The following is a 19,816-nucleotide window of genomic DNA, read 5'->3' as shown; positions in this document are numbered from 1 at the left end:
CTGCGCACCGTATAAGTGATGTCTCCAAATTTTTAGGGCAAAAATCACTGCAGCTAATTCCAAATCATGTGTCAGATAATTCTGTTCATATGGTTTCAATTATCTTGAGGCATAGGCCACTACCTTACCATGTTGCATCAAAACACAGCCGAGTCCCTTTTTAGATGCATCACTATATATTATGAATCCTTCATCTCCTGTTGGTATAGTAAGGATAGGGGCTGAAACTAATCATTGTTTTAATTCTTAGAAACTCTGTTCACAATCTTCAGTCCACTCGAATTTAACCCCTTTTTTAATAAGACGAGTCAAGAGTGCAGCTATGCGGAAGAATCCTTCTACAAATCGTTTGTAATATCCTGCCATTCTCAGAAAACTTCGAATCTCAGAAATATTTGTAGGTCTATTCCACTGCATCACAGCTTCCACTTTTGCTGGATCCACAGAAATTCCGTCTTTAGATACGATATGTCCTAAAAAGGCTATTTTGTCCAACTAAAATTCACACTTCTTAAATTTGGCATAAAGTTTTTCTTTCCTCAATATTTGTAGTACACACCGTAAATATTCTTCATGCTCCAATTTACTTCTTGAATATATCAAGATATCGTCAATAAATACGACAACAAACTTATCAAGATAGGATCTGAATATTCTGTTCATTAAATCCATAAAGGCTGCTGGAGCATTGGTTAACCCAAAAGGCATCACTAAAAATTCATAATGTCCATAACGAGTTCTAAATGCAGTCTTTGGTATGTCCTCTGTTTTGATTTTTAACTGATGATACCCTGAACGAAGATCAATTTTAGAAAAGACTTGTGCACCTTGCAACTGATCAAACAAATCATCGATTCGAGGTAGAGGATACTTATTTCTGATAGTATTTTTATTCAACTCTCTATAGTCGATACAAAGTCTCATACTATCATCTTTCTTCTTTACAAATAAGACTGAAGCTCCCCAAGGAGATACACTAGGCCTTATAAAATCTTTATCTAATAAATCCTGTAATTGATCTTTTAACTCCTTTAACTCCATGGGGGCCATTCTGTAAGGAGCTTTAGAAATCGGACTGGTATTGGGTGCCAACTCAATAGTAAATTCAATTTCTCTATCTGGTGGTAGTCCGACTAAATCATCAATGAATACATCTGAAAATTTATTTACGATAGGAATATCCTATAACTTCAATTCATCATGTTCTTTATTGTTTATTGATACTAGGTAACCTCTACATCTCTTTCTTAGCATCTGTCTAGCTTGCACAAATGAAATAATACGTGGAGGGGTGGTTCCTGTACTTCCATCAAAACTAAAAGTTAATTCTCTCGGTATGTGAAAGTTCACTCTCTTTCCATGACAATCCACAGAGGCATGATAAGTAGCCAGCCAATCCATTCCTAGAATGACATCGAAATCATGCATATCCAGGATCACCAAATCTGTCGATAATTCTTTTTCTCCTATTCTGATACTACATGACTTGCACACACTTTTGGTACTCAAAATACCACCTACTGGTGTCTCAACATATAATTTGGTTTTCATGGGTTCACAACCTATATCATGCTGTCTAATAAAAGTAGTGGATATAAAGGAGTGTGTAGCACCAGAATCAAACAAAACTGAAGCATGAATACCAGATACAGGAATGGTACCTGTCACCACCGCATTGGAGGCTTGAGCATCATGTTGTGTGAGTGCATAGATTCTTCCTTGAGTTTTCGGCCTTTGACCTCCATCCTTTGCTTGTGTTGATCTATTTTCGTCCATCTGGGGGCAATCTGCAATCTTGTGTCCTTTCTGTCCACATCTAAAACACGAACCGGTATTCCATGGACAATTAGAAGTCTCATGCTCTCTTCAGCCGCATCTCGAACATCTAGCTGCCACATTCTCACGATTCTTATCAGTTGCTGGCTTCTTTACTGGAACCTTATTATTCTGATTTCGTCTTTGAGTTCCACTAAACCTATTTTTCTTCTTCTGATTTCGTTCTCGTTCCGCATGAGCTTCATTAACTTCTCTCTCAATTATTAGAGCTTTGTTCACAATTGAGGCATAGGTAGTTAGCTCATAGGGTACAACCTGTTTTCTGATTTCTGTTTTCAGTCCCATTTCAAATTTATGTACTCTGTCTTGCTCAATCTCAACTAATCTTGGAACAAACTTGGCTAACTTCGTGAATTTAGCTTCATATTCTGCAACGGATCTGTTTCCCTGTTTCAGGTGAATGAACTCCTGCTCTTTCTGTATTCTGACATTTCGGGGGAAATACTTATCAAAGAATTCATCTCGGAATCTCTCTCAAGTGAGTGGTATCCTATCGTACTCATATTTTTGTTCCAGTATACGCCACCAGTTGTATGCCTCGCCTTGTAACAGATAGGCTGTATAGCGGATCTTCTCTTCATCGTAACATTCTTGCACGGCGAAGGCCTTTTCCATTTTCATAATCCAGTTATCTGCTTCCAGTGGCTCGATGGTCCCTTTGAAGGCTGGAGGAGCTAGCTTCTTAAATTCTACGATATTGTTTCTCTGCATCAGATGTTCTCCATGTCCAGGTGTCGGTGAAAAATGCTGACGTGGCTGTGCATGTTGTTGTTGAAGTAACTGCTGTTGTGTTTGAACTACTCCGATCAGAGTTTGCATTAGTTGAGTCATGTTTGGCTCCTCCTGTACTGTCGGAGTATTTCTGGTAGGATTATGGATTTCCTCCTGCTGAGTTGTGCCACTGTTTAATTGGGGAGTATTATCGCCAAGTGAATTTGATGTCCCTCCTACCACTCCTTGAGTATTCCTCGCTCGTCGTGGAGGCATATTGACCTATGTTAGATTTGAGATAATAACTTATCCTTAATAAGGTTATAACTTGTGACAGGTCAAATCATAATCATCATAACTAACCTTTCAATTTCCTAATGTCTACCCATCACTCACTTACTTTATTCTACATGTCTCTATCTATCTACTTATGCTCTGATACCATATTAATTGTCACGCCCCCGACTCGAGATTTGAATCGAGGGTCATGGCAACCGCCGCATACTTATAGAATACTTTTCCCATAAGCATGCAAGGCATCTCATCATGATATCTTCACAAATAGTTAAATAAATTTTTTTATATTTAATAATCAAATCTTAGTTCAAATAACAAATCAAAACTCAGTGTTCAAAAAAAAATAACTGTCTAACAAAGTCAGCACTAAAAATAAAACTAAAAGTCTTGAATCAATTCTGAGAAAATCTTAAATCAATGAGTTAACTCCATCTCTAATCGCTCTCCCAACCGAAATCCCGTATCATGCTAATTTTTTGGATCTGTAAGAAAAACATAAAACTTATCATGAGCTAAATAGCCCAGTAAGCAGTGTATACCTTTAACTGAATAAATCAGGCAATTAATTCTATACATATCGATTCACTGATATAACAAAGTCAATATGAAATTTTATGAAATCATAGGCATACTATCAATCATATATAGAAGTCAATTTATCGAAATTTCCAATTATGCTTTTCATCTTAAATTCATCAATTTTCTTAAGTTCTTCTTACTAACCATGACTATGACCATATTATCCCTGTGGCAGGGTCATAATACCGCGTATCTGCTTGCGGTGGGCTGCGAATCATCTGGCAGCCAAGTCCTTTGGAACCGCTGGTCTCGCTGGCGGTTTTGTCGCTGGTCTATCTGGCGACATGTCGCTAGTCTCACTGGCGACATAAATCCTTAGGACAGTCAATTGCCAACGTATATGCCCCCATTGGCGGGGTCCTCAACACAGTCAGGTTGTCAATTTCATATTATCTTCCAATTCATATATTATTTTCAAAATAATATAAATAAATGATATTCGAATCAAATCAACCATGTCATTCTTTGTGATCATACATCATCATAATAGTTATTCAACAAATAACTTCAATCATAAATAATTTTCTATAATTAACTTTATTCATAAATAATTTCAACAATTATTTCAATAAATAATTTCGATCACAAGCATGCATAAATTTATTTAATTCATAATTTATCAGATAAATTCAATAAAAGTAAATACTACTTACCTCAAAAGAAAATCCAAACTAGAAATTCTAGGAATCTCGAAAATTCTTCTCTGAACCTGATACGTCAAATATCATATTTTTAATCAAAATTTTATCGAATTAAAAATAACTAAATTGTTAAAATCTAATGTCCCCACGAGGATCAATTCGTCGACAGCATCCAGGGTTTTCGAACTAATCCATGGATACCCTAATTATATTTATTTATTTTTATTTTTATTGCTAATTTAATTAATTTTTTTTAATTAATTAATTCCATAAATCCTAAAATCTAAAGAGAGATAGAGAGAGAGCAAAGAGAATTTCTCTCTCCGCCCCCCCTTTTTTTTTTTTTCTTTTTCATCTTTTTCTTTTCCTTTTCTTCTTTTTCTTCTTCTTCTTCTCGGCCCTTCCCGCGCCGGAACAGAGGACGGTGGTCCTCCGGCCTTGATCGGCCGTTCGGGCTGCGGCCGCCACGGCGGAGGCCGGCGGCAGAGGGGGGCCACTCCCCCGGTCACAGAGGAGCGTGAATCGATCGCCGGCGCCGGAAAATTCAAGGAAAAATGGCCCAAAACAGGGGTCTTTCCCGACCAAAAATCGGCGACGCTCGTCGCCGGCCACCGCGCACAAGGGCATGGGAGGAAGGGGAAGGAAGAGGGAAAAAAGAGAAAGACTTACCTCGGCCTCTTGTGACCTCGTCGGCGGGCAATCACGATGAGAATCACAACGGTGTCCGCGGCTCTACTTCGGGAAAATCGGAGAGAAAGAGAGGGAGAAGAGGCCGATGATCGATTCTAAGGAGAGGGGAGACCTTCTTATAGAAGGTCCTAAGATTTCGAGAGGTCCTAGGACTCCTAATATGCTTGGGTCTCGTCGGAGAAGAAGACTCCTATCGGAAATCTTCTTTCTAATTTTTACTCTGTTTTTTTTTTTTTATTGGGTTGGGAACTTGATATCGTGGGCTTGGGCTATGACAACCTCTATCTTGATGCAAACCCGGCTGACTACCCGACTTTCTTACAGGGAACCCTATTGGCCTGCAGATAAATCGGAAGTAGAATAGCCGTCCCAACATCCATAAGGTTGTCACGCACATGCTTAAAACGACACGCAGCATTTTCCCAACGATGGAAACAGTGGAGTCCCCCAGCGTTCCTTTCAGTCGCAACAGGGTGGCTTAAAGCTATCCTCGTAGCGCAAAACGACGGCCCCCTCGCGATGCACGGGTGGGCTTATTCCTTCCAGCTGTCTCCCGTCCGGTCTAGACCGCACCAAGCCACCAAGTTCCGTCCCGTAAAAAGCGCCGATCGCTGCACGACGAAAGCCTCCAGTTCCAAAAGCTGAAATCTGGAGGGTCTACCTTATAAAACACTGCATGGATTGGATGGGTTTTGAGGTGGTCCATTCCACTTAACCATTGGAAATTATTAGTAGTTAAAAGCATTCAATGATACTAATATCTTTTTTTTTTCCAGACTGCGACTCATCAAATCTGGAGTCAAGATTAACTTGTCATGCAGATGACTGGCTGCACTGGCTAATAATTTTTACTTTCTATCACATGTTTGTCCCGGCAAACATGCATGCTGGGTGGGACGAACGTGTGACATTATGTTTAAACTTCTTAGCTTCTCTAGATTAGGACACTAGTTGCCTACTTTACTCACATGTCCCGGATAAAAATAATAATAGCAACACCTGAAGGCTTTGCTTGCCAACCTGACGTGGACTTACAAAGCCTAATTGTTGATTTAAAATATATTATCACTTTCCTTCTGCACTGGTGTTTAGGTCGGGAATATATTTCCCTTCAATTTGACGTAACTTAGCCACTTGATTGCTGCCCCTAGCCGTCTTGATGGTGTTGAGAAGCACATGACGTGAGCCACCATCTCAGCGTGCTTTAGCTTGCACTCAGAACGAGAGTTGCTATACTTGTCATTGATGCAGATCATGTCATCCCTGAGGTCAGGGTAGACTCAACATCATGAATTGCCGCAGATCTCCACCATATCTGTATGCTTGAGTTATATTTAGTAGCCATTTATTTGAGTTTACATCTTATTAGTTGTCCATCTTCGTCATCTCATCTATAACGGTCATCAGCATCATCATCATGAATTGATGCAATAGACTCCTCAACAAGAGGTGGGCTCCAAGTTGTACCATTGGAGTCCATTTGCTATATACTAGCCGGCGAATGTCGACCGCCAAATGTGGCGGTGTGTCAGGACCCTAACATGCGTGCCCATCAAAGCATGACGTGTCGGTAAACAGAAACAGCTCCCATCTATGGGCCCCACTCTCATATGAGCTGCGTCCAACGTTGGATCTCCCACTGGGTCTCTCTAACCTAGCATTAGCTCCGCGCCCAAAGTCAAAATGCCCCGCTCCGGATAATGCTGGCATACTTAATGCTTAATCCCACCACTTAATCATGCGCAATCCCACATGAACCACATGACCCACCTCCACCTCCACACCCTCACCGCATGGTCCTGGGACCCACTAGAGGAGTCAAGGATTGTAAATGTCGGGTTTTTTGAATCTCGGTCCTTTTAATGATAATATGAGATTAGTGGGTTATGGTGGGCCCCCTGGCAGGCGCACGAGGGGCGAGCGGTGGCTTCAGCTTCCACACCGCGGTACAACGATTAGCGTGGGCTACCGGGCGGAGGAAAGGGTCACACCGCTAACCACAATAATTAGGTCTCGTACCCAAAAACTACAATAATTAGGTCGTCGTCTCGCACGTGATACCTCGTTTCTCTCAGCCTTTACCGAAAAATCTCTCCCAGTCTGCCAGTCATCTATTTACGGCTGCGGCCACTCAGTGGAGAGTGGACATAATTGCCGTTCGATGTCGATATCTGTTCCATCGGACGGTTGATATTTGTTTCAAAGGGAGTAATAATTGAGGAAAGGTAAGTTCGTAATTCGTTAAATTTACACCGACCTAACCCACGAACGTTTTGATGGCGTGTTTGACCTTCATTGCTGAAGACTTAGAAAGGGAGAAGTGGAAGAGGAGAAAAAAAAAAGAAAAAATGGAAGATCGATATTCCTATTGAAGTAGAACGTCTCTGTTATCTCGCTCTCGGTGCTCGCCTCGCGTTATCTCTCTCGCTAAGAACCTCGGCGGAGATTTCGATTTTTATTTTGCTTAGCTGGGCGAAGCGTTATTTATTTGGGATAAGTCTTGGATTTTCCGGCGACAATCGCTTGTTCTTTTGCTAAGATTTGGGTTGGTGCTGCTGTGATTAATCTCAAACGGAGGTGATTTGGACAGAATTAGGGTTTTCTACGTCTGACTTGAGGAGGGGAAGGTATGAATAATAGCGCGGAGACGGTGAATGCGGCGGCGGCGGCGATCGTCACTGCTGAGAGACGAGTCCAGCAGGTCACCGTTCCGGTGAAGTTCGGAGTCCCTTCTCTCGATTTTATTCTACTATGATATCTCTATTTAATTCTTTTCTTGCATGTAGATGAGATTTTCTCGAGCTTGTGGCCATTTTGCTAGTTCTTTGAGTAACTGAAGTTAAAAAAAAAGAAAAATCTTGCCGCGGTTGTGGAACACGAGAATTATCCGTAGATTTTGTTGCTTTTAGTTCCAATTCGTTTTTAGTGTGAATTGTCGAGATCATTTTATTTCCACACAGACAAGATGATGAGCTGAAACGAGATGAATCATTAGTTTGTCACCTATTTTTTATGATTTCTTGGTCAAATCATTGTGCTATAAAGGTTGTAATCATTCTTATTCGATTTAATTCTACCTGAAAAGTATCTAGCTTCAATTCAGATCATTAGTTTTAATCATTGTTCTTCGATTTAATTCTACCTGCAAAGTATCTAGCTTCAAGTCAGATCACTAGTTAATAGACTGTCACGTTGCCCTGTAACGAGACTGTAATATTGTTATATGTGATGGTACGCAAATATTCTGAATGCTTAGTTCTTGCCTTTGTTGGATGCTTCGAGTGAGAAGCTGCGGCTTAATGGAATCTGGTATCCGGACAATCGTGAAACATCCCTTTAATGACTATCTGAGCAACTGCTTAAGGAGCGAGAAACTATTTTTTTAAGGATTTTTTTTTTCCTTCATTTGAGTCGCATAATAATTTCACCGCTCTGGTAATATACTATATCTGGGTATAGTACCAGTTAGCATTTGCTTTTTTTCTGGCTTCTTCTTATATGTAAGCCTTGGTAGTAAATGCAGAATTTATAATTTCTTTATCTGTCTTAGCAACTGGTATTTTGTTTGTTGCTTTGTAGCGAGTTTTGCTGATATTACAATGGCACAGTACAATGGGGCTTAGATTGTTATCTGGGTGAGAATCTGTTTCACCATCGATACTCATCAATTTTGAATTCTGACATGTGTCGCCCCTGTTTCACCGTCGATACTCATCAATTTTGAACTCTGACCTGTGTCGCCCTGTTAATTATGATTATTGATGTACATGTAATTCAAGTCTCTGCAAGTACAAGTGATATAAGTTCAAAGGATATCAATTCCCAGAATGCAATCAATGCAAAAAAAAACTTAAAAAAAAAAAAAAAAGAGATTAGAGGGGCTAATCTCCACCTTCTATCCTATAGCCATCCTACTCCTCAATGGTGGACTTCAACCAGAATGGAATCTCTGCCTCTCTTGCCCAAATGGCAAAGGATGATACTATCTAAGCAAGTGCTTGGTTGTCACTCAACATAAAACCAAAGTGCATAATACAATTTATATTTTTATCCATTTTCTGTTTTTACTGTTCTTGATCATTATATTGTATTATTCAATGCATTGTGCTGAAAGACCTCAGTAGGTCTTTTTTTTTTCTATGGGATTTGGGCCAGTTCACTCCAAAACCAATCATGGATAGTTGTGGATATAGGCCTAGGCCTATTATTTAACTGATTTTACTGGCCTAATCCACGAATCCAATGAGATTTTCAGTTTATTCATCCAAACAGGCCCTTAGCAGGATAATGACCCAACTCATCAACATCTTTATCTAAAAAGAAAGGCAGGTTGTCTGTAGCAATGTTATGAATGTGCACAAATATAGAATGTGCATCAGGGTTTGATCCCTTTTTATTAAATCGGGTATGAATTGGAACTTGCTTAAAAGAAATGATAACTTTCTTTCCTGAAACTAAATGATGGCTGGTAAACCACAAATGGAATAAGATAACCAACAGAGATTGGAGAAAAGAAAGAGAGGAAACAATACCTATGAGCTATAACTATGGTAAAGCAAAATGACCATTGGTAAGCGAGATAAGTAAAAAAATAGAGTTGAGCAGGGAATTGTGAAGAGAGTGTTCGTAATGGGAGGTTGCATATTAACTTTTTGTGGTAACATTGTGGAGGGTGGAAATTAGAGCATGTCTTTGGTTCTTGAAGAGGATAGTGTTGAAGGTTGTGGTTCTGAGTTACAGCCCGTTAGTTTATTTAAGATCTCTTAATCATTATCCACTATTGCAAGAATATGCAATCTAAAGGATGTATCAAGCGCGCCTTTAGAGAAGTTAAGGTGACAAAAGAGCTGGCCTTTGTAAATCTTTGGTCAACACTGCTGCTGTTGGGCAGAATTTTGTTTGCATGTGAACCTACATGTGGAACGCATGGACCTTTACAACCCAAAAAGGGTTGTGATCACCCATCCTTCTGTTCACAGTATTCCTTTTGTCTTTTCTAATTATTCCAACTATGGATTAATGATAATGAGGAAATTACTGATGATGCAAATTGAAACCCCAGATGTAGAAATTGAATTGGGTATCCTTTTCCTGCTAATTGTATGAAGAACTTTTTCTGTTCTACCTAAATATCGCTAGTTTGGATCTTATGTCAAGATCTCGGTGATGCAAACATCTGTACTGGTTTCCAAATGTGATGTCTTATGGGATTTTTAATGTGATTTTGTTAATAGATAATGATATCAATGAATTGCCATGGCTTTTGGTTCTTATTTGCATCTTGGACTTTTCATCTTTAAGAACTTTTTTCTTTATTAAGTTGCTATCTCTGTGATGTTGATTCTGTATGGGTTCCTCATAAAGGGAATACATTGTGCAACTAATGTATAATAATAGCATGAAATTTGTAGATTCCATTTTTCTTTATCACAGTTCATTTTTTCCTCTCTTGGGGATTATCATAAGAGGTGAGAAGCAGTCGGCTTCTCTTTCCCCCTTCAGAAGTACCTCATTTTTTCTCATCTTGGTCTGTCTGTTTCTTTCTTTCCTCGCTTCCCTTTGAAATTCAGATGGCAAGATATGGGAGGAGTTTGATATTTTAATCCTGAAACTCTCATCAAGCTTCTCTATTACTTTACAATCTTGTTGTGTGATAAGAAATAGTTTTTAGGTAGAGCTTTTATTGTGACCCACTATTTCAAATTACTTCCTCATTCTATCTGTTACTTCCCTTTTTTTTTCCCAATTGCAACCGAAGGAGGAGAATCGTGTGCTTGACTTGTTTATCAATCACAGCTGAAGTTGAACATTTGACTAGCAAGTCATAAGCAAAACAAATTGCATATTTATTCCCCAATTTTTTTTTTATTTTTATTAATTCTGTGGACTCATTTGTTTTCTAATGTGTAGTTGTACTGGCTCAATCTTCTTTGACGACCCAGGCAACTGCACTTTATTTCTCTGTGTAGAGTGCTGAGCAAATAGAGGTTAAGAGGGATCTTGGACTGATCTTGCTTAGAATTGGACAAGTTGAAAATGAATGCAGTTAGTGCAGCAAAATTGTTATCTTGAAATATGTGTCTGGAGCTTGTGAAAATGCCAAAAGTTGGAATAACTTAATGTTTGCCCATTATGATAATTTTGCTTCTATTGTGATTAGATAGTTTTCTGAATATGAATACACTGTCATTTATCCTATGTTTTTTACTTGCAGAGGAGAAGATGGGGAGCTTGTTTCAGTTTGTACTGGTGCTTTGGTTCTCAAAGACATGGTAAGCGTGTCAGCCATGCAGTCCTTGTTCCTCAACAGACACTACCAAGATCAGATGCTCCAGCCCGTGAAAACCCCATCCACCCTCCAGCATTTGTTGCACCTCCTTCCTCCCCAGCTTCCTTCCTCCCATCAGAACCCCCGTCTGCCACCCAGTCGCCTGCAGGTCCTCGATTCTTAGCAAATTCCTACTCCCCCAGTGGCCCTGTGTCCATCTTTGCCATTGGGCCTTATGCACATGAGACTCAACTAGTCTCGCCTCCCGTCTTCTCCACCTTCACAACCGAACCATCCACTGCTTCATTTACCCCCCCTCCAGAACCTGTGCATCTAACAAACCCTTCGTCTCCTGAGGTTCCATTTGCACGACTTTTAACGTCTTCCCTGAATTCCAATTGCAAACAGAGCGAAGCCTCCGCATTTCAGTCATACCAGTTTTACCCGGGAAGCCCGATTGGGCACCTCATATCCCCACGTTCAGCATGTTCGGGCGCTTCATCCCCTTTCCCTGATGTCGAATTCCATTCCTCTGCTGGTGGCTCCTTCCCATCTTTTCCAGTTAGTGAGCCACCAAAGATCTTGAGTGCTGAAGGAATTGCTGTGCGCAAGCTGATTCCTCGACATGCTCGGAATGGTGGTTCCCTTTTGGATGGTCAGATCACTGCAGCTGCACCTAGGATGGATTCTGCTATGGGGTCTCATAATAATGAGCATGCAATGGATCACAGAGGATCATCTGAATTGACTGAAGAAGAGTTTGCACGCTGTTTGGGAAAGAAAACAGCAACGTCAGGGGAAACTAACTCAGGATCTTCGCAAGTTGCAACAGCTGCGGTAGACCAGATTACTGCTGAAGCCAATAAGAGCAATGCAATCTGTGTTGATGAAACTTACCATGACTTGCCTGAGATAGCGCAACCCTCCACTGCCCTTTCAGCAGTTAAAGAGTTCAAATTTGATAATGCGGATGGAGCACCTCTAGAACCTAGCGTTGGCTCTGATTGGTGGGCAAATGAGAAGGTTGCTGGGACAGCAAGTGAGCCTCACAAGAATTGGGCATATTTCCCTATGATACAGCCTGGGGTCAGCTGATCGCCAATCCTAGATGTATCCTATGTGCAGAAAAGAGGAGCCTTTGTTGCCGGCTCCAGGTTCATGACCCCCATTTGGCAGTGTTGCTGGGAACAGGAGGCGCTGGGCATCTGCAAGCTAAACTTGTAGATATCTTTCAGTGGATGGTAATGGTGAGATGGACTACTTCGCTAGCTGCAACTCAGGTCCTCTCCATCACAGGAAAAAATAAACAGAAGATTTTGATGTCTCATATGAAATATGTAATGTGGTGTAATAGTCTTTCTGTTTTCATACCACAGAGTACACATATCTACAATTACGGTCATGTAACTATCATATTGCAGCATTATCAGCTTGTCATTATTTAGCTTTTGGAACTTGGTTATGTCTTCGTATTTAGCTAGTATGCTTGTTCCTTGGTTTTAGTTCTTGTTCAGTGTCATCTGGTCGTCGGGCAACTGAAGCATCTTCACCTACCATCCGAGAGTTTGACATTGGCGCATGATCGCATGGAATACCACCCTCCAAAATGCATCAGTCAGTACTGTTTAATGTTGCAAAGGTATGATAAGACACCTGAATTGGGATGATGCACGCCTGGGAGGAATAAGCAAAAAGTTTAAAGTGCCTTGCAGAACTACGGGGTAAACTTTCCAGATTATCCTTTTCTCCTTGTCTAGGATTAATCTTCAGAAATTCAGGACAAAGTGCAACCCGGACGAGACAATGTCACCTACCTGCAAAAGTTGCGCGATTTGCCATGCACATGTAGGTATAACCACGCACATGTGACATGCACCAACATGCATCCTGTGTAACCCAGAGCACTGAAAAATATGTTTATATATATATATTTATTTATTTATTATTATGATCATAAGTTAAATTTTCGTATATATGAAATATTATTCGTTTTAATTTATGATCATCTTTAAATTTTAGTGAATCTTTAAATTTCAATAGATTTTTAAATTTTAATAAGTCTGATCATTTAGAGTCTCATGATTTTGTTCATTTTATTTTTAAAAAAAATTTAATTTATATAAATTATATTTTTTTTTATTTGTAATCGGCATGGCACTAAAAAAAATTTCTGTACACTATAGTATATATATATATATATATGACTCACTTGCAAGGAGTCGACTACTCGAGTAGACGTCACAAGTTGTTTTCGACCTTTCCCAATCCATCCAAATTGCCAGCATTAAATGGCGTCGTGGCTCTGCTACATGGGCTCGAAATACTAATGTACACAGTTCATGTGAGAGAATATCTCTGTACTGTACGTTCGCATTCATGTACGAGAATATCTCTGTACTGTACGTTCGCATTCATGTACAGGTTGCAATCCTCCAATATTTGAAAAAAAAAAAAGTAAAATATCATTTTCTCTCAGATGCTTTTTCAGCTCTGAAAACATAAAAAACATTTCCAAAAAGATATAACTTTTATTTTGACAACATTCTCCTGCCACTTTCTAAATTTGACAAATTTTAATGTAATTCAAAATATTCTCAATCAGTTCGTGCCAAGCTGTCGGTGATATACAAAAGTACCAACAGACACCCACCAACCACGTACATCTTGGCACTCGAATCTTTCAACAGTCCTTTGTTTGGCGGTATCCTACACTATTGCCTAAACGAACAGTCCAACTAGATGGGAGATCCATGTGTGTTCCGAGTTACAACCCCGGTCCCTCGTCCCGTTGTCTGGATAAGCCACCGCTCGCGTCTCGGGAAAACCGAGCACGGCCCCTATTGACGAACACAGAAACGAATCGGTGCACAGCCCACCCAGCCCACCAGACCCCACGTTATAGTATTTGGCATCAGACTCTCCGTTCTGATATCGGGATAATGACAGCTGAGGCTGCAAGCCAGAACTTTTTGGCCCCCGGCTTTGGCAGCTTTCTCCCTTGTTTTCTCGGCAGCTCACTCTTTGTTTCTCTCTGGTGATTCTCTCTTCAATTATATACGCCTACCGATGGCCCACCGTCATGTCAGTTCCCATCCATTAGCCTCCTTCCTTTTTGCCTGAAAAGCCGTCCGATTTTTTTTCACTTGCACATCATGAGTTCCTGTTCTCAGCTCTGCGGATATTCTTCTTGAGAGCTGGAAAGGCCAGGCTGTGATCGGTAGATGTTTTGCGTTTTTTCCTTTTTTTGGGGTTAGGGGTTTTTTTTCCATGCATCCGTGCTTTCTTTTTCATTTGTAGGATTAATATTCTCTGAATTCTGAAAGGTTTTAATCGTTTGCTGATCTCTTGCTTTTAAGGTTTTGGTGCACTCAGGATCTGGCATATCAGATAATTGTAGAGTTAGCAAGTACAGAACCAGCCTTCTTCTTTTCTTCTGGATTTGGAGAGTTCTGGCGTCTATATATACATATATACCATAAATTTTAGGCGGGTGGTGGTAGGTTGGTGAGAGATCTGGCAGGAACGAAACTTTGGCTCCCACAGTCGGGGATGGTGATAATCACCTCTCAAAAGTGATCCAGTATCCTTAATCTTTGTTACTGTTTGATTGCAAGGTGAGTGGAGTTATCCTCCAATATCTAGGAGCGGACATCCAAGCAGGCGCAACTCGAAGTCACAAAGATGGCCATGGCACACACTGTGAAGGTGGTACTAGGCTCTGTAGCCTTTGCGATCTTCTGGGTCCTAGCCGTTTTCCCTGCGGTACCCTTCCTCCCAATTGGAAGGACTGCAGGATCTCTTCTTGGTGCCATGCTTATGGTCACCTTCCAAGTGATCACTCCAGAGGAAGCTTTTGCAGCTATCGACCTCCCAATCCTTGGCCTCCTCTTTGGCACCATGGTTGTCAGCGTCTATCTCGAAAGAGCCGATATGTTCAAGTATTTGGGTAAATTGCTCTCATGGAAGAGCAGAGGTGGCAAGGATTTGCTCTGCCGCATCTGTCTTGTTTCTGCCGTATCCAGTGCTCTATTTACCAACGATACTTGTTGTGTTGTCCTCACTGAATTCATCCTGAAAATTGCAAGACAGAACAATTTGCCACCGCAGCCCTTCCTTTTGGCCCTGGCTTCTAGTGCTAATATTGGCTCTTCCACAACACCGATCGGTAACCCGCAGAACTTAGTTATAGCTGTTCAAAGTAAGATTTCTTTTGGGAAATTCTTGTCTGGGATCCTTCCTGCGATGCTTGTTGGGGTAGTTGTGAATTCTGCCATTCTCTTATGCTATTACTGGAAGAGGTTGTCCAATGAGAAGGATGTTGAAGTGGCTCAAGCAGCTAAAGATGTGGTTGATGAAGAGGATGTCACTTCTCACCGTTTCTCACCTGCGACGATGTCGCACCTTGCTTGTACTACTTCTCAGGATTGGAGTTCTGCAATTGATTCTATTACGCAGTGCCTGCCAATAAATGGAGACATTGGGCATGCCGGGACATTGCGGAATAGAATAAGTTTTAGCGAGCATGGCATGCAGTCCGCCATAAGTGGAGGAGCTGAATTCATGAAGGTCTCAAATGCATCGAAGGAGGTGGCAGGGGTTGGTGGAGTTTCTCAAAAGAGAGAGGAAGGCGTGTCTGTCGGGAGATATGTGAGAACTGGCAGCCGGATGAGTGGTTTGAAAGAAGGGTTTTCTCACCACTCTTTGGAGGAAAAGGAAATTCCCATGGAGAGGTGGAAGAGATTGTTGTGGAAGATATGTGTCTATATTGTGACTATTGGAATGCTCATTGCTCTTTTAATGGGGCGAAACATGTCATGGAGTGCGATTACTGCTGCTCTCGCTCTCATTGTACTGGATTTTAAGGATGCCCGTCCTTCGTTAGAGAAGGTAATTATATTTTGAGGTTTAGTTATTATTATGCCAAATGAAAAATTTTCATTCTTCTCCTACATCCTTATGTGCTCTATTCCTTTGTCTGGCATCTGGAGATTTTGCTATTCCTCATAAATTTTAAGTCGGATAATTGGTATTGCATATTTTTCAGCAAAAGTTCATAATAGTTCTTTGTGAAAACATTTTAGATTTGGCTGATATGTCTGTTGCTAATGCAAACCAGGTTTCTTATTCATTATTGATATTCTTTTGTGGGATGTTCATTACTGTCGACGGCTTTAATAAAACTGGCATACCAAGTGCTCTGTGGGATCTGATGGAGCCATATGCACGGATTGATAGTGCTGGAGGGGTTGCCGTGCTTGCCTCTGTTATCCTTCTTCTCTCAAATGTTGCCTCTAATGTACCTACTGGTAAGTTTAGTGTTTTGTCCCATTGGGTAGTTGAAGTATACATGATTGTGAGAAGGTTCAACTTAAAACTTTATGTTCAGTTCCAATAGGTTCTCTAAACTGCTCTTCTACTACCTTAATAACTTTTCTGTTGCATGTGAGGGTTAAAATGTATTGAAATCTTCTAGCTTGCTCCCTCTACATGTCTGGATGTCTGTTACGTGTAGAAATGCCAGCTTCTGTACTTACTCTGCATGTTTAAACTTTGGGGAGTCTGCATATCAACAGTTGAATTTAGCTTCTGTTCTTCTATATGCTAAGTAAACTGGTATTATGGTGAATTCAAGTATAACATATAAGACATCTCTATATCACATTGATTTGCAATTGCATGTAATCTGCTTAGGATGATGCTGCCTAGACTACATTAGAAAATAATATCTGTCCTTTTGCATTTGTAACTGTTTTCGCAGTGGTAATGAATTTGTATGAAACTATGCCGACACGTGTTAGAACTGAGAATGACTTTCCATGTACTATTCTCCTGGTGAAACTACGCAAAATCTTACTTCCTGGTGGTTTAACATTTGACAATGATTTTTGTGGTATGAACTGTTAGAGGTCCGATTTTGGAACAAAAACTGAAACAGGTTAGGAAAATCCCATATCAAATTGTCCCATATATCTTCTAAGACAGCTTCAAGGGTTCTGTTAAAAGTTATAAAGAACAAGAAAAAAATCAAAGATGATCTAAAAACCGCCTTACTTGAAAGGAAACCATTCTATATAGGCTTGTACAGCCATATCCTTGAGTGCTGAAGAGACAGGCAATGCAGTCTGGTGGATGTTATGAGATCTCAGGATCAGAGTGTAATTAAGAGTAAAAATCTCTAGAAATCAGCTGGTTGTCTATGGGCTGGGTTGTCACAAGGTTGTCCGACACCCCTACCCTAACTGACTTTCTACATCAAAAGAAAAATTTTATTATATGCAATTGTGCTCCATTTCATGTAAAGGGATTTGATTCACTGAAGTGGAAATTGACTTGGGTCGTATGTAAGAAAGCTAACATACAACATATACAATGCATCCTTTGAGAAAGAGAAATCGAGACTTGTTTGACAAGCTTCTTCAATACCAAGAGATTGTTAAACTTTTCAACTGATTCATGCTTAAATCCACTGAGAATTGGTTATAAAATCAAAGATTGGCATGGAAGTCTGTGTGCGTCCATGTTGTATGGCATGTTACATTGCAGCATCAGATCATTGCATGGCATGGCATGACACATACTGTACCAGTGACAGACCAGAAAGAACTACCATGAGACAGTTAGAATCTTTATAAAACAACATTGGCAAGGTCCTTTCTTATACTGCTTTTGTTTATCACCACAAAGATCTACAAGTCTTTTAGTGAAGAGATTTGTAGTTAAAGGCCAAATTTTTGCTGTCACCAATGATGTCTTTTTTGTTGATGTCATTTTTTTTTAGCTACATGACTAAATTTTATCAAGAAGTTGGTTCTTTATTCTCAAATGTAACGTGTAACTGGTCTTGACTTAAATTCCTTGATTGATCAGATAGCTTTAAGTTCACTTTGAAGACCTATTTCACCTTTCTGTTTATCATTTCTGAGTGTTGATCTTAAGTTCCTTACATGGCTGTGGAGTTGCTTCAGAAAAGGGAGTATAAACATAGGAAAACCAAGTAAGAAGGGAAATAAATACCAAGAAATTTATCTTTATTGCAAAATTCCCATGATGGAAGGTATAATATAACTAATATGGAATTGGAAGTTTGAGGATCTTCAGACATATCCTACATTTGACTCCATGAACCTGAGGAAGTAATGAAGCAACAACAGAACCAAGGAATATTACGACATCGATATTTGGACTGCAGAGGAGAGGATGGCACTTACTGGTACCATGAAGTTCTCTAGCAACCATTCAGCAAGCTGAATGATAGATGTTTGTTAACTTCCAATACCTAATTTGTTTGTTATGATTGCTTATTAATTCAATTAGCAATTTGAGAGGAATGATCTTGATAAATCCTTTTTTTATACAGGTAATTTTTGTACCCAATTGTTGGAAGATAGAAATCTTTTTTTTTTTTTTTTTTTGTTAGAAATGATCTACGGTTTTAGATGCAATGGTTTCTGCATGTTTAAGCCATAAGGTTGGTTGTTCTCTCCGGACCTCTGATTCCTCCTGTTCCCCTGGCTATGATATAAGTTGGAATCTAGCACCTATAGAAATCTGATCTGATTCTGAATTTTTACTCCTTATCAAAGTTACTGCATGGTAATGCATGATAAGGGTAATTTTCTTGCATCTTGCTCTCCATCGTTCCGCAAGGATTTAGTATCTTGCATCCATTAGAGTACCCTCAAGTCCTTTATTAACTTACAAATGCATTTACTTATGAATGATGGTCAGTAATGTGGAAAACTGCTTTTATATGCCTAATGTCTCTCCTTGTCTCTAGTTCTGTTGCTTGGAGCTCGGGTGGCAGCATCTGCAGCACGCATCTCTCCAGCTGAAGAGACAAAGGCATGGCTCATATTAGCATGGGTGAGTACAGTGGCTGGAAATCTATCACTACTGGGATCAGCTGCAAACTTGATAGTTTGTGAGCAGGCTCGCCGGGCTCAGTTCTTTGGTTACAACCTCTCATTCTTGAGCCACCTGCGTTTTGGGTTCCCTTCGACGCTTGTTGTCACAGCTGTTGGCTTGCTACTTATCAGGAACTATTGAGTGCATCTGGTGAAGAACCATGTACGGTGTGGATCTCTTGTATTTTACAATAGCGTTTCAGTCCATGTAAAAAGGCAAAACCTGGTGGCCATTTGCACATTTTCGAGGCAACCAGTATAAGGTATGTTTGATAGGTGAGGAGATTCTAAATAAAATATGGTGGTCATGTGATGTTATGTAACAAGTTGCTCACTATATGAGAGATTGCAAGCAGCCAGGACAGGCCAATGGAAGCAAAAACAAAGGGAGTGGATGGGGATGACCTGCATGATTTCAGAGCTCCAGTACCCTGCAAGGAGCCTCATTCACAAGCTTATCGTGTCATGTCGAGCTTGGCATGCCTGTTCCAGCAAGCCTTGTTCTTCTTCATGGCCATGGACACCTTTGTTTTTTCTTTTCTTTTTTTCTTGCTGGTTGATTAAGTAATTGTTTTAATAATTTCATCGAGGTAAATTCTCAGTCCACTGTGCCAGCAAATTTGCATACCTCCAAGCAAACATGATCATGATCTCAGTTTGAAGGAGTTACTGCTTCTTGGGAGTATGTGAAAAGATCACTCGGTGAAATTGGCTCTGTTGGAGATCTACTGCCCATCAGTACCGAATCATCTCCTCCACCCAATCGTGAGGTATTGTCCGCTTTGAAACAGCGCGTGCCCGCTATAGGGAACCACGACGCTGTCCCTCACGGTTTTGTCCCGTAAAAAATGCCTCACGTGAGAGAGGGGGAACTCATACTAATAAGCAGT

At 40.3% G+C, this 19,816-nt stretch overlaps 2 protein-coding genes across 2 annotated transcripts; both read left to right on the top strand.

Moving 5' to 3' along the window:
• The first annotated feature begins 7,075 nt into the window (after positions 1–7,075).
• Positions 7,076–12,310, top strand: LOC105059084 (uncharacterized). Its single transcript, XM_019855272.2, has 2 exons — positions 7,076–7,467; positions 10,969–12,310. The coding sequence occupies exons 1-2, from the start codon at positions 7,384–7,386 to the stop codon at positions 12,115–12,117; spliced, it is 1,233 nt and encodes a 410-aa protein (XP_019710831.1). The 5' UTR covers positions 7,076–7,383; the 3' UTR covers positions 12,118–12,310.
• Positions 12,311–14,039: 1,729 nt separating this feature from the next.
• Positions 14,040–19,252, top strand: LOC105059082 (silicon efflux transporter LSI2). Its single transcript, XM_019855302.3, has 4 exons — positions 14,040–14,239; positions 14,379–15,909; positions 16,139–16,328; positions 18,800–19,252. The coding sequence occupies exons 2-4, from the start codon at positions 14,704–14,706 to the stop codon at positions 19,066–19,068; spliced, it is 1,665 nt and encodes a 554-aa protein (XP_019710861.1). The 5' UTR covers positions 14,040–14,239; positions 14,379–14,703; the 3' UTR covers positions 19,069–19,252.
• The last annotated feature ends 564 nt before the right edge of the window (positions 19,253–19,816 follow it).

Source organism: Elaeis guineensis, chromosome 16, assembly GCF_000442705.2.
Source record: "Elaeis guineensis isolate ETL-2024a chromosome 16, EG11, whole genome shotgun sequence".
NCBI classification, from domain to species: Eukaryota; Viridiplantae; Streptophyta; class Magnoliopsida; order Arecales; family Arecaceae; genus Elaeis; species Elaeis guineensis.
The sequence above is the reverse complement of the archived record's forward strand: the minus strand, read 5'-3'. Positions and strand labels throughout refer to the sequence as shown.

What these genes read in the sequence shown, in the direction of transcription:
- LOC105059084 (XM_019855272.2), top strand. Translation starts at nt 7,384, where the DNA reads ATGAATAATAGCGCGGAGACGGTGAATGCGGCGGCGGCGGCGATCGTC. An exon ending in TCCAGCAGGTCACCGTTCCG is followed by an intron (nt 7,468 to 10,968) that starts GTGAAGTTCGGA and finishes TTTTACTTGCAG; the next exon opens with AGGAGAAGATGGGGAGCTTG.
- LOC105059082 (XM_019855302.3), top strand. Translation starts at nt 14,704, where the DNA reads ATGGCCATGGCACACACTGTGAAGGTGGTACTAGGCTCTGTAGCCTTT. An exon ending in CCCGTCCTTCGTTAGAGAAG is followed by an intron (nt 15,910 to 16,138) that starts GTAATTATATTT and finishes AATGCAAACCAG; the next exon opens with GTTTCTTATTCATTATTGAT. An exon ending in TGCCTCTAATGTACCTACTG is followed by an intron (nt 16,329 to 18,799) that starts GTAAGTTTAGTG and finishes CCTTGTCTCTAG; the next exon opens with TTCTGTTGCTTGGAGCTCGG.